This window comes from Hemitrygon akajei, chromosome 3, assembly GCF_048418815.1.
Source record: "Hemitrygon akajei chromosome 3, sHemAka1.3, whole genome shotgun sequence".
In the NCBI taxonomy this organism is placed as follows: Eukaryota; Metazoa; Chordata; class Chondrichthyes; order Myliobatiformes; family Dasyatidae; genus Hemitrygon; species Hemitrygon akajei.
The window spans coordinates 44,841,909-44,856,625 of NC_133126.1; the positions used below are offsets into that span (position 1 = coordinate 44,841,909).

At 39.6% G+C, this 14,717-nt stretch overlaps 1 protein-coding gene across 6 annotated transcripts in view; it reads left to right on the plus strand.

The window, feature by feature from the left end:
• Nucleotides 1-14,717, plus strand: part of mark3a (MAP/microtubule affinity-regulating kinase 3a) — a 169,197-nt gene that overhangs the window by 114,643 nt on the left and 39,837 nt on the right. For 4 of the 6 annotated variants that reach the window (XM_073039729.1, XM_073039730.1, XM_073039731.1 and 1 more), the window contains 4 exons: nt 4,914-5,026; nt 11,927-12,083; nt 12,374-12,588; nt 13,336-13,439. In XM_073039729.1, the coding sequence (XP_072895830.1) occupies nt 4,914-5,026; nt 11,927-12,083; nt 12,374-12,588; nt 13,336-13,439 (589 nt within the window). Of the gene's footprint in view, nt 1-4,913; nt 5,027-11,926; nt 12,084-12,373; nt 12,589-13,335; nt 13,440-13,852; nt 14,048-14,717 lie in introns of all 6 variants that reach the window. The other 2 variants (XM_073039736.1, XM_073039735.1) reach the window with 1 other exon arrangement.

The following is a 14,717-nucleotide window of genomic DNA, read 5'->3' on the forward strand; positions in this document are numbered from 1 at the left end:
GTCCCTGAGATCAGGCAGGATATACCCCAGGTAGCTACGGGAAGCAATGGATTGAGTCTGTTGGGCAATTGATGATGATCTTTGTGCCCTCCCTGGCCACAGGAGTATTGCTGGGCATTGCAGGATGGCAAATATTGTTACATTGTTTAAGAAAGTTAATAGGGATAATCCTAGGAATTATTGACCAGTAAGTCTTGCATCAGTGGTGGGTAAACAATTGGAGAGGATTCTTTCAGTCAGGGCTTGTGAGCATTTAGAGAAATACAGTCTAGTTAGGGATAGTCAGCATGGCTTTGTGAGGAGCTGGTTGTGTCTCACAAGCTTGATTGACGTTTTTTGAAGAGCTGACAAAACAAATTGAAGGTAGGTCAATGGATGTGGTGCATGTGGATTTTAGTAAGGTATTCAACAAGGTTTCCCATGGTATGTTCATCCCATGGGATTGATGGAAACTTGGCTATGTGGATTTTGAATTGGCTTTTTTACTGAAGGCAGAACCTGGTAGTAGATGGAGCATATTCTGCCTAGTCAGTGACTAGTAGTGTTCCACAGGATCTGTTCTGTGACACACTGCTCTCTATTATGCTTCTAAATGATTTGGGTGAGAAAGTGGAAAGGTTGCTTAGGAAGTCTGTAGATGATAAGGTTGGTGGTGTTGTGGATAGTATAAGTTGTTGTAGGTTATGATGGGACATAAGCAGGATACAGAGCTAGGCTGAGAAGTGGCAGATGGAGTTCAATCCAGAAGAGTGAAGTGATACAGTTTGGAAGATCAAACTTGGAAGGCAGAGTACAACGTCAATATAGGATTCTTGGCAGTGTGGAGAAACAGAGATCTTAAGGTCCAAGTCCTTAGATCCTTCTAAGTTGATAGGGTTGTTAAGGTGCATTGGCTTCCATTAGTCAGGAGACTGAGTTCATGTACTGCAACGTAATGTTGCATCTCCCTAAAACTCTGGTTAGACCATATTTGGATTCTTGTATTAAGTTTGGGGTGCTTCATTATAAGAAGCATGTGGAAACTTTAGAGAAGGTGCATACGACATCAACCAGGACACTGACTGGATTAGAGAGCATGTTTTATGAGGAAAGATTGAGCGAGCTAGGGCATTTTCTCTTTGAATCAAAGGTGTATTAAAGGTTGTAAAGCTCCATAGCTGTGGCCTGCAGACATCTGGACTGGCTGCAGTGCCGAACCTGGCTCTGTGGCTGTGGGCTCACTTTTGGGGACTATGCAATTGTTGTGCTGTTGTTAATTAATTAAAAAAAATATTTGCATGATTTCTTTTTTTTGCACATTGTGTGTCTGACGATCTTTGTTGTGTGGTTTTTTTTAGTAGATTCTATTGTGCTGCTTTGTTTTGTGGCTGCCTGGAGGAAGGTGAATCTCAAGGTTGTATATGGTGTACATACTTTGATAATAAATGTATTTTGAACTTAGAGGCATAGAGTGGATAGCCAGGACCAGTGAGTGGAGGAAAGTTTAGGGCAGATGTCAGAGTGGTAGGTAGCTGGATACACTGCTGGAGGTGGTGGAAGAAGTTGATACAATAGGGACATTTAAAAGACTCTTGGATTGTCACGTGGATATAGGAAAACTCGATTATAGGATTTGTAGGATGGAAGGGTTTGAATGTGGAGTACACTGTATGTATATACACTCAGTAGGCACTTTATTAGGCACACTTGTACACGGCACTAATGTAAACATTTAATCAGCCAATCTTATGGCAGCAACTCAATGCATACAAGTATGCAGACATGGTCAAGAGCTTTATTTGTTGTTCAGATCTAACATCAGAATGGGGAAAAAATTAGTTCTAAATAACTTTGACTGTAGAATGATTATTGGAGCCAGACGGGGTGGTTTGAGTATCTCAGAAATTGCTGATCTCCTGGGGTTTTCATGCACAACAGTCTCTAGAGATTACAAAGAATGATGCGAGAAACAAAAAAAAATCCGGTGCGGCAGTTCAGGATCAGGATATCATCAGTGTACATCGTGAAATTTGTTAACCTAGCAGTACAATGCATTACATTATAAATATAGAAAATAAACTGAATTACAGTAAGTATATGTGTATTTAAATAGTCAAATTAAATAGTGCAAAAGCAGAAAAAAAGGTGAGGTTAAGTTCACGGGTTCAATGTCCATTTAGAAATCATATGGCAGAGGGGAAGAGGCTGTTCTTGAATCGCGAGTGTGTGCCTTCAGGCTTCTGTACCTCCTCCATGATGGTAGCAATGAGAAGAGGGCATGTTCTGGGTGATGGGGGTCCTTGATAATAGATGTGGTCTTTCTGAGGCACCACTTCTTGGAAGATGCCCTGGACACTATGGAGGCGAGTACCCATGATGGAGCTGACTAATTTTACAACTTTCTGTAGCTTCTTTTCATCCTGTGCAGTATCACCCCCCTCCCACACCACCTTACCAGACAGCGATGCAAGTTGACAGAGTGCTCTTTGTGGTACATCTGTAGAAGTTTACGAGTGTTTTACTTGACAAACCAAATCTTTTCAAACTTTTAATGAAATATAGCTGTTGTCTTGCTTTCTTTATAGCTGCATCGATATGTTGGGACCAGTTTAGATCCTCAGAGATCTTGACACCCAAGAACTTGAAATTGCTCTCTCTCCACTTCTGATCCCTCTATGAGAATTGGTTCACGTTCCCTTGTCTTGCCCTTTCAGCTCTTTGGTCTTACAGGTGCTGAGTGCAGGATTGTTGCTGCAACAGTAATGAACTAACTGGTATACCTTGCTTCTGTATGTCCTCTCGACACCATCTGAGATTCTGCCAACAATGATGGTATCATCAGCTAAATTATAGCTAGCATTTGAGTTAGCCACACAGTCATGGATTTAGAAAGAGTAGAGCACTGGGCTAAGCACACATCCCCGAGGAATGCTAGTGTTGATAGCCAATGAAGAGGAGATTTTATTTTCAATCCACACAGATTGTGGTCTTCCAGTTAGGAAGTCATGGATCCAATTGCACAGGGAGGTACTGAGGCCCAGGTTCTGTAGCTTTTGGATTAGGACTGTAGGAATGGAGTTAAATGCTGAGGTGTTTGTATCGTCCAGGTGATCTAAGGTCGCATGAAGAGCCATTGAGATTGCATCTGCTGTAGATGTTTTGTAGTGAGAGGCAAATTGCAGTGGGTCCAGGTCCTTGCTGAGGCGGGAGTTGATTCTAGCCGTGACCAACCCCTCTAAGCATTTCATCATCAAAGGTGTGAGTGCTACTGGATGATGATCATTAAGGCAGCTCACACTACTGTTCTTGGGCACTGGTATAATTGTTGCCCTTCTGTGGGTGGAGAAAGACCTTGTTAATGAGAGAGGTCAGAGGAGAATGGCTAGATTGGTTTAAACTGACAGGAAGATGACAGTAACTCAAATAACCATGCTTTACAACAGTGGTTTGCTGAAGAGCATCTCTGAATGCACAACACGTCGAATGTTGAAATGGATTGCTACAGCAGCAGAAGACCACACTGGGTTCCACTCCTGTAACTTATAAAATAGCCACTAAGTGGAGGTCAGCACAATATTAAGGGCCAAAGGGCTTAATGTGCTGTACAATTCTATGTTCTAATTTATTAGGCAAGGTGATTTATATAATGTCCTTTGTGTTCCTGTTTAAAACTATTGTCACAAAGTATGAGGTGATAATTTTCAAACTAGATATTAAGTATTGTTCAGCCATTGGATTTCAAAATTGCAAACTAATTTATCTACTTTTACCTTCACTTAAAAAAAACTGTGGTAGTACCATGATAGTTTCTAAATGATTTCTCACATTTTATAATTTTAAGTGTGCTATACTTTAAACTAGAATGTTGGTATCTACACTAAGATATAGATGTTTTCCATTTCTAGAATGAATGAATAGTGGGTGCAATAATGTAATGGTCAAGTTACTAGACTAGTCGCCAGAGTTCTGGACCATTGATCCCAAACTTCAAGTTACATATGAAATAAATCTGGAATTTATTAACAAATGTTATCCTCAGTAATGGAATCTATGAAACCACTGATTTGTCATAAAAATTCATGTTGGTTGCTGAACTCCTTAGGACTCAGAGTATCTTATTAATACATTAATGTAATGATTTAATAATCCAGCTATTAAATCATAATAACTTTTCTCCTTTCAGGATAATAAATCTATTGGCCTTACTTGTTCTGACTTAAATCCATGTCTAGTTGACTGTTAATTGCCTTTTTTTATTTCATGAGACAATAAAGGATGGGCAATAACTTCCAATGTTGTTAACAATATTCACTTTCCATAAATAATAAAAATATTACAGTATTCTAATATACCATTCTTCTAGAAATGTAATTTTAATGCTCTCTACATAAACCAACTAGTCCAGTTATCATATTTCCTAATTTTCTAACAACATAGGTGGCCACTTATCCCTTTCAAGTCTTTGCCAGCTCTCAGATCAACCATATCAATCCATTTCCTTGTATAATTCCCTGTGACCCATTCTCCTACACATGATACTTAATTACTTCCATCCTAAATCTCCTGCCAGCCACCTACATTAGGGGTGATTTACAGGAGCAAATAACCTAACAATCACACATCTTTGTGATATGAAAACAGCACTGGAAGTCAGTATTAAATATGTTTCACTGGAGCAGTGAATTGGCTGCACTGTTAACGCCAGTGAACTGCCTCTCAATCACTATGTTAATAGTTTGGGCGAACAGTTCTAATGTTTTCAGTGTGAGCTTGCCTCAAGACCCAAAAGTAGAATGCACAGAACCAAAATATCACTGTCATCTTGCAGTATTGTTAGATTTAGGTGAGTACTTGGATTGTTGGGCATATATTCTTAATGAGTAAAGTACTTTGAGTGCAATCTGCTTGAATGTCATCTTATCTCAATTTTACAGAGATAATGGTTGGAATGGGTTATACTCGTGAGGAAATCCAGGACTCCCTGGCAAAAATGAAATATGATGAGATAACGGCAACATATTTGCTGCTGGGGCGAAAGTCTAATGAGGTAAGCATTAAGAAAGGAAACGAGCTGCATTTATACAGTTTCTTTTACAACTTTGAAATTTATCAAATTTTATTGTTACTACTGTATTTACAAAGTACAGGTATTATTGGAGGATCAGGAAAAGCAGCAGCAATTATGCATAGAGCATTGTCCCAGCAAAAGTAATAAGATAAACTGTCATATATTTTAAATATTTGTTGAAGTCAAACAATGGCTGGGGCACTGGAAGAACACTTCAGCTCTTGATCAGGAGCTTCCCTGGGAACATTTGGGTTTTTGAAGTGAGTCTCAGTGCACTATCTTCTGATTTAGGGAAGTCCAGCACCATTGATCATATGCAAATTAATGCTACTTGCCCTGACTTCTTTAATTTTAAAAGTTAGTTTCTTCTCCTATATTCTGCACTCTCTAGAATAAGTATCTAAAAAAAACTGTATTTGACAGCAGGATAACTCTAGTCAAATTCTATACTTTCACCACACCCCCCAAAATACCCCTGCCTACTATTGCTTGGAAATGTAACAGTTGTCATAAGTAAGATAATAGATCAAGGAATTGGATCTTTATCTTTTGGTTGATGGTAAGAGATCCATTGCTGCATTTACTTGCAGAAACACTTATTTTCTTGCAGACCGTGTTATTTTTCAGAAAAGTAGTTCATATTTCAAAAATTACATTTTTGTTTACTGTAAGTAAAAGTTTCAGGACCAAGGTCTTTGGAAACAGCCTTGAAATGATTTGCTCTGTTAAGGTTGCAATGGAAGTGCAAACTGTTTCTCTTTCAAATGAGATTTATTTTGTTGCACATCTAATATTCTAGCTTCACTTTCTCCATTTGCAAAACTATCATTACCCCTAAAACCACTGCAGTTGTATCCTAACAAGTCCAAATGCCCATGTCTCTGTTCATACTTCAGCCATCTGGTGATCATTTTTATGTGTGACATCTGTAGCATTTGTCCACCTTGTCTTGGCAATATGGCTTGTTACCTGGTCCAGGCAAATTATTTGTCTGGAGGCTTTTCAGTTCACCTAGGACACCTGAAAAATGTACCACAGTAGTAGATTGATTTGATTTAAAGTGATTTTTAAAGATCAGCCCAAGTAACTAGTTTAATTTCACATATAGATTTTGAAGAAAGAATGAAGCAGCAAGAAGTCCTGGTACAAATTGACACCAATGACATGGGTAGGAAAAGCAAGGAGGTCCTGAAGAGAGAATTTAGGGAGCTAGATATAAAGCTGAAAAGCAGGACTCCCAGGGTAGCAATCTCTGGACTGCTGCCTGTGCCATGCTCCAGTGAAGGTAAGAATAGCAGATCAGTGCTGGGCTGAGAAACTGGTACAGCGAGCAGTGTTTCAGATCATTGGATCTCTTCTGGGGAAGGTGTGACCCGCGCAAAAGGGACAGGTTACACCAGAACCCAAGGAGACCAATATCCTTTCAGGCAGGCTTGCTAGAACTGCTGGGGAGGGTTTAAACTAATTTGGCAGGGAAATGGGAACTGGAGTGATTGTTTATAAGCAGAGGTAGTGTATAGTGGGACTGTCAGGGAGGACAGGTATGTGAAGGGCGGAATTGCAGTCAGCGGGATGAGTTGCAGTGTAAAAGAGGGACAAACTCGAAATGGGTGATTGATAAAGATTGAAAGTGTTATATTTGAATGAGCACAGTACATGGAATAAGGTAGATGATCTTGTGCAGTTAGAGATCGGCAGATGTGACATTGTGTATATCACTGAATTGTGGCAAAAAGGTTATAGCTTAACATGCAAGGAGCAGAATCCACTTTAATATTATCAGCATATGTCGTGAAATTTGTCAGCTTTCCACCAGCAGTACAGCGCAGTAAATATGGAAAAAATAAATTACAGTGTGTGTGTACTTAAATAGTTAAGTAAATAAAGTAAGTAATGCAAAAACAGAAATTTTTTTAAAAAGTAGTGACAGTGTTTATGGATTCAATGTCCATTTAGAAATTGGTAGCAGAGGGGGAATAAAATGTTCTTGAATCGCTGAGTGTGTGCCTTCAGGCTGCTGTACCTCTTTCCTAATGGGAACAATGAAAAGAGGGCATGTCCTAGTGGTGAGGGTCCTTAATGAAGGACACCATCTTCCTGATGCTCTGCTCCTTGAAGATGTCTGGATACACTGGAGGCTAGTTCCATGATGGAGCTGTTAATTTTACAAATTTCTGCATCATCGATCCTGTACGGTAGCAACCCCCCACCCCTGTATACCAGTCAGAATGCCTTCCACGTTTCCTCTGTAGAAGTTTTCGAGTGATTTAGGTGACGACCCAAATCTCCTTAAACTCCTAATGAAATATAGCCACTGTGTTGCTTTCTTTATAGTTGCATTAGTATGTTGCTACCAGGTTAGCTCCTCTGAGATATTGACACCCAGGAACCTGAAATTGCTCACTCTCTCCACTTCTGATCCCTCTATGAAGATTCGTTTGCGTTCCCTTGTTTTACCCTTTCTGAAGTCCACAATCAGCTCTTTGAACTTACTAACATTGAGTGCAAGGTTGTTGCTATGACACCACTCAACTAGCTGGTGTTTCTCGCTCCTGTGCGCCCTCACGTCACCATCTGAGATTCTGCCAACAATGGTTGTATTATCAGAAGATTTATGTATGACATTTAAGCTATGTCCAGCCACACAGTCATGGGTGCAGAGAGAGTAGAGCAGTGCGATAAAACCACATTCCTGCAGTGTGCCACTGTTGATTGTCAGCAAGTTGGAGACTGTCAGCAAGTTATTTCCGATCCACACAGATTGTGGCCTTCCAGTTAGGAAGTCGTGAATCCAATTGCATAGGGAGTTACAGAGGCCTAGATTCTGCAGCTTTTCGATCAGAACTGTAGGAATGATGGTGTTAAATGCTGAGTTATAGTCAGTTAACAATATCCTGAGATGGGTATTTGTATTGTCCAGGTGATCCAAGGCCACGTGGAGCTACTGAGATTGCGTTTGCCATTGACCTATTGTGGTGATAGGCAAGTTGCAGTGAGTCCTGGCCCTTACTGAGCTGGGAGTTGCTTCTAGCCATGCCCAACCTCTCAAAGCATTTCATTACTGTAGATGTGAGTCCTACTGGATGATAGTCTTGGGCAGTGGTATAATTGTTGCTTACACATTGTATCGAAAGGACAGGCAGAGACGGTGGCTTTGTTGGTCAAAAATTAAATCAAATCCTTAGAAAGAGGGGACATAGTATTGGAAGATATAGCATCCTCATGGGTAGTGTAAGGGTAAAAAGACCCTAATGGAAGTTATATATAGCCTCTGAACAGTAGCCAGGTTGTGGACTGCTAGTTGATTGGAGGGGGTCACTAGCAGGGATGATGGCAGAGCAGCAACGGATGGAGTTTATGGGAGCAAATATTATTGTTATTAAGATACAGCGTGGAATAGGCCCTTCCAGCCCTTTGATTCACGCTGCCCAGCAACCTCTGATTTATCCATATCTTAATCACGGGACAATTTATGATGACCATTTAACCGACTGATCAGCACATCTTGTGACTGTAGGAGGAAGCCAGACCACTCAGAGGAAGCCCACACAGTCACGTAGAGAACGTACAAACTCCTTACAGGCAGCAGTGGGAATTGAACCCAGGTCACCTGTACTGTAAAGCATTGTGCAAACCACTACGCTACTGTGCCGGCCCAATTCAGAAAGTGCAGGATAAATACATCCCAAAGAATAAGAAATATTGAAAAGGCAGGATGACTCAGCCGCTGCTAACAAACGAAGTCAAAGCCAACATAAAGCAAAAGGGAGAGGATACGATAGATCAAAAATTAGTGGGAAGTTAGAGGATTGAGAAACTCAAAAACCAACAAAAGGGACTAAAACAGCCATTGGGGGCCAAAACATGAAGTATGAAGGTATTCTAGCCAATAATATCTGAGGATACCAAGTATTTTTTCAGATATATAATGAGTAAAAGAGAAGTGAGAGTGGATATCAGAATGCTGGAAAATGATGCTGGAGAGATAGTAGCAATGCACAAGGACATGGTGGATGAACTGAATAAGTATTTTGCATCAGTCGCCACTGTGGAAGACGCAGCAGTATGCTGGAAGTTTGAAAGTGTCAGGCGACAGAAGTGAGAGCAATTGCTATTTATTGGGAGAAGATGCTTGGGAAGCTGAAATGTCTGAAGGTAGAAAAGTCACCTGGACCAGTTGGACTACAACCCAGGCTTCTGAAAGAGATAGCTGAAGAGATTGTGGAGGCATTAGTATTGATCTTTCAAGAGGCCAGGTCATTGGATGGTTTAAGGCAGAGGTTGATCGGTTCCTAATTAGTCACAGCCTGAAAGGTTATGGGGAAAAGCAGGAGAATAGGGTTGAGAGGGAAATGGATCATCTGTGGCGACCCACTTCCTAGCGCACTCGAACTGGCTCACAAATAGCCAGTGCGCCGGCACAAAGGCCAGGTCTGCTTCACCAACAAAGGGAAAAGCCTGCGGGGGGTTGTGAGTACGTGCCCCTTACAGCATCCGCGCCCGGGGAGGGCGGGATGAGGGAGGCTTTAAAGCAAGGCTGTGAAGTTCGAATAAAATCTTCTTTAATTGAAGTTTACCGACTCCGTGTCGTTATTTTAGCGCTGTGTGTAGCACACCGCTACACATCCATGATAAAATGGCATAGCAGACTTGATAGGCTGAATGGCCTATTTCTGCTCCTTATGGTCACATGATGTTTTGGTCTTTCCTAACTATTGCATATTTTGAGAGTTAAACTGTACCACTTTTGCATGTTTTTTCCATAAACTGACCATTCCAGTTTAAAAGAATTGTGTGGTAACATCTGTAGTGCATCAAATAATCCCCAAAAGGCAGTTGTTTTGGCATGTTTATTGTCTAGTTTTCTGTAGCTGCATTTATATCAACTGCTGTTTCTAATCAAAATGAGTTGCAATGATTCTGGTTGTTATTGTCAACAGCAGTCATCAGGCATTACAGTTTATTCTGATTTTTGTAATACCTTGAGCACAGACAGCCAGGTGAGGATTCTGTCTACCAAATTTCAACTGTAGCTATTGTCGAAATTGAAGAAGCTCCTTAATTATTTCTAACTAGAAACTAGAACTGGGGCCATAGGTTAAGTGTGAATGAACTGTGAAGCTGAAGGGGAGCATCGTCAGTTAGAGAGTGATGTGAGTGTAAAAGCATGCTGCCAGCAGAAGTGGTGGATTCAGGTTTGAGTTCAATATTTAAGAGGAATTTGGATAAGTTCATGGATAAAAGAGTTAAGGAGGGCTATGGGGCTGGTGCAGTTCAATGAGACTAGGCAGTACAATATTTCAGTACTGAGTAGATGAACTGAAGTGCCTAATCCTGCACTGTGGTGCTTAATGTTTGTGATCTTCTGCTGCTGTAGCACATCCACTTTAAGGTTCAATGTGTTGTGTGTTCAGAAATGCATATCTGTACACCATTGTTGTAACACGTGGTTATCTGAGTTCCTATCAGCTTGAACCAGTCTGGCCATTCTCCTCTGACCTCTCACGTTAACAAGGTGTTTTCACCCACAGTACCGCCGCTCACTGGTGGTTTTGTTAATGGCATCATTCTCTGTAAACTTTAGAGATTGTTGTGTGTGAAAATTCCAGGCGATCAGTAGTTTCTGAGACATTCAAACCATCCTGTCTGGCTCCAATTCTATGGTTAAAGTCACTCCGATCACATTTCAAAGGTTTCAAAGGTACATTTAATGTCAGAAAAATGTATACAATATACATCCTGAAATGCTTTTTCTTCACAACCATCCACGAAAACAGAGGAGTGTCCCAAAGAATGAACGACAGTTAAATGTTAGAACCCCAGCTCCCCCCTTCTGCACGTAAGCGACAGCAAGCAACAATCCCCCCTCCCCACACCAGTTTAAAAAAAAAGCACATTGATATCTGCCACCGAGCGCTCATGCATGAGTGAGCAACAGTAAAGACACAGACTTAGTTTTACTCAGTATTCGACATACCACAGGCGTTCTCTCTCCCTAATAATGGAGAAAGAGGTGTCTCTGTTTTCACAAGTGAGCGGGGAGACTAACAAACAACTTGCTGGTTTACGATGTTGAAAGTCCGCTACATCGCCTTTTCTCGAGCTCTGGGCACGCAGCCGCAGATATTCCAATTCCCTTGATGACACACAGGTCTCCTGTCGTGACAACGACCCTTGATCTGCCCGCCTGTCTCCAGAGCCCTGAGATCTTAGGCTTCTAAAGCTGAGCCCTTGGCATGCTGGACAACGGCCAGTTATGAAACCCTGAGAGCGGGTCCCATTCCCGCAAAGAACCATAGTCAGCGTGTAACTCCAGGTTAGGGTCTTCAAAAGAACCCTGAAAGAATTCCCCATACTTCCCCATTCTGATGATTGGTCTCAGTGATAACTGAACTTCTTGATCACATCTGCATGCTTTTATTTATTGAGTTGCTGCCGCATGATTGGCTGATTAGATATTTGCATTAATGAGCAGGTATACAGGTGTACTTAATAAAGTGGCAACTGAGTGTAATTGTCGATGATTTGTCCAGTGAGTGAACTCAGCTTGATGAGAAGTTTAAGCCTTTAATACTAAAGTTTCTAATGGGTTTGTTTTGAGTTTAATTTAAAAATTGACAGATTTTGAAAGCCCTCATTAAATACACAAATAAAAGTATTTTCTTTAAATATAAAAATAAGCATTCAGATGTAAGAAAAACTAACAAATTGAAGTTTATTATATCCTTATTACATCTGTAAAATATATAGAATTGATTGTGAGGATAGTAGATAATATGACAGGATTTTAATGAAGAAAATAATTTATTTTTAAAAATTTATTAATGTTTTAATTGTAGTTGATTGCTTGTTACCTAAACTACTTCATTGTCCTCTTAGTTGGAAGTCAGTGATTCAAGCTCCAGCAGCAATCTTTCATTAGCAAAGATCAGGCCAAGCAGTGACCTCAACAATAGCACTGGACAATCCCCCTCCCATCATAAGGTCCAAAGAAGTATTTCTGCCAATCAGAAACAAAGACGGTACAGTGATCATGGTGAGTGTTCAGAAGCATCCCTAAATGTTGGAAAAAATTATCTTCTTTCATTTTCTGAAATATCCTACCTGTTTCCGACTGTAGCAGCAGAATGTATATTGCCTTCCTGAATCTAAAATTCCATTGTCATAGTAAATGTGCTGCATGTACTTGGTGCTTGAAATGTTTCTAAAGTCTGTTTTAATATACTTTTAAGTGACAGGCTTGATGGATTTATGGATTTAAAAATGAAATGACAATTACAGATTTTGGAAAAACTTAACCAGAAAATCTTTTTATTTTATTTGAAGCTGGACCCTCTATTCCACCAGTGGTATCCTATGCAAAAAGAAGTCAGACCAGCACAACAGACAGTGACTTGAAAGAAGAAGTTCAGTCAAGGAAGTCAAGTACCACTGCTGTTGGAGGAAGAGGAATTATTCCTTCTAGCCCTAAATTGGGAAATGCTAACAATCCTAATAAAGCAGAGATTCCTGATCGTAAAAAGAATTCTGCTGTTACTAGTGTAAGCATAACAGATGCTAACTCTAAATATAACATGAACTTTTTGCGAGATTTATATTATTTTATGAAATTGATGGAATGTTTAGTTTAAAGAACTCAAAGCCCAGACATGTTACAAATAAATGTTTGAAATGTGATCAATAAGATAATCGTTCGGGTGTTTTTGGATGACAAATAATTGTTGACTTTCCATCTGTTTTTCCATATTGTACCTTCATATATTTATATATTTGAGAGGGCACACTGATCTTTGGTTTAATGACTTGTGCAAAGATAAGATGTCTAAGTTACAGCACCCTCTCAGTACTACATTGGAGTTCCTGCAAAAATGTTACTGAAGCGTGGTTTGAGCTTTGTCCACCGAGGCAAAGCCAGATTATTCTTGTATGTTACCTGATTACAAGAGAAAATATTTTTAATAAGATGTTGCTCAACAATGGAGTAATAGCACCCATTGCAGAGGGCTATATTCCAAAATTCAAGCTTAACTAATTACTGCTCAAATGCTTTTCTGAAGCAGGCTTGCAGGTTTTGGCCTGGGATGCAGAATGAAGTTCTGCAGAGAACGTTTTGGTTCCTGCATATGGTCCTTCATGTGCATTTTGCTTGCGTGTTTAGTATTGTTCTAGAGATCAGCATTTCACGCTGTACACATCCTACCTGAAGCTACAAGAAGCTATTATAGAACGAACATAGAAACAACTCTAGTGCAGATGGGAAGGAATCATGCCTGTTTTTCTGTTACCAGAATAATACGGTGTCTGGAGGAATGACCCGACGGAATACATATGTCTGCAGCGAAAGAACCAACATAGATAGGCATTCTGTATTACAGAATGGTAAAGAGAACAGGTGAGTGAGTAGAGTCAAATTTGATTTATAATGATGCATAATTCACTTTAGCTTAGAACACTTTATTACACTAATATTCCAAAGGATTCTATTAGGATGATGGAAGATAAAATATTGTACATGCCATACAGTATATCAGTTATTGCTCTGTATATTTGCAGTATATGTTTCTGTATGCTTAAATAGCTTTTGATGCTAAAAGATAGACTACTGTTTTTCTTTTCTACTACTTTGCAGTTTTAAAATTACTTTTCTACTTCTGCCCTCACATATATTTGAAATAGTAAAATCTCAGCTAACTTCTTTAAACAGCATGGTGTTTGCTTTCTTTTAATTTGCACTTGTTCAACATTGTGCTCCATGTTGTACTTCTGTCTGCTTCTGCCTCTTATCTCAACCACACTTCATCACAGCCTGACAGAAATGTCTGCTTGTGCGACTAGTTCTGCGTCTGCGTATGTATCTGCTCCTGCATCTACATCTGCTTCTGCTACATCTTCCACTACTACTCGATTACGGCATCAGAAGTCAATGTCCATATCAGGCTCAGGGTATGCTACCAAGATGATGCCTGCAATAGACAATGAAGCTGATAACTTCAACCCTAAGTAAGCAAAGGAGGCTAATTCATTAAGTTTACTTGCTGATGTTTTTTACCCTATTCTAATTTTGTTTAATTTTCTAATTTTGGAATATTGTAAATGAATGCATAGATTTAGCTTCAGCCAACTACTGGTGCTACTGTTCTAAAGAATCTGTAAAAGTCTTTTGAATTGCAATCTTGCAGTTGGCATATAGTTGTTCTATGTTGAATATATGATCTTTTAGCATTACATCCAAGAGCAAGATAAATTAACAAAGTTCTGATTATTTATTTTGTCAGTAGTTGTAAATGCCTTACGCATAGCATTGAAGAAGCATAGTGGTGTTCCTAGTCCTTAGACTGAGGGAACAAGCTGTTTATTTTCAGTTGTGTTTAGGTCACGTACAATGATCAGTATTTTTCTCTAGCTTCATTTCAAATATAATTCTAGCTATCTCAAAAGGAATTTGAATGCAGATTAAATTGCCAATGAATAAGTTTTGTCAATTAGTGCTACCTTGTTTTCATTATATAGAAAAGTGTTTAATATTTATCTAATCTTGTATGCGAGAATTGTGCAAGGATGCATAATCGCAGGTTGGCTTTCCTATTTGTTGTGTGGCTTTTAGTAGTTTTTGTCACAGCTCTATTTTGTAAAAATTTAAACACTTAATGTCCTTATTTTGGTGTTTTAT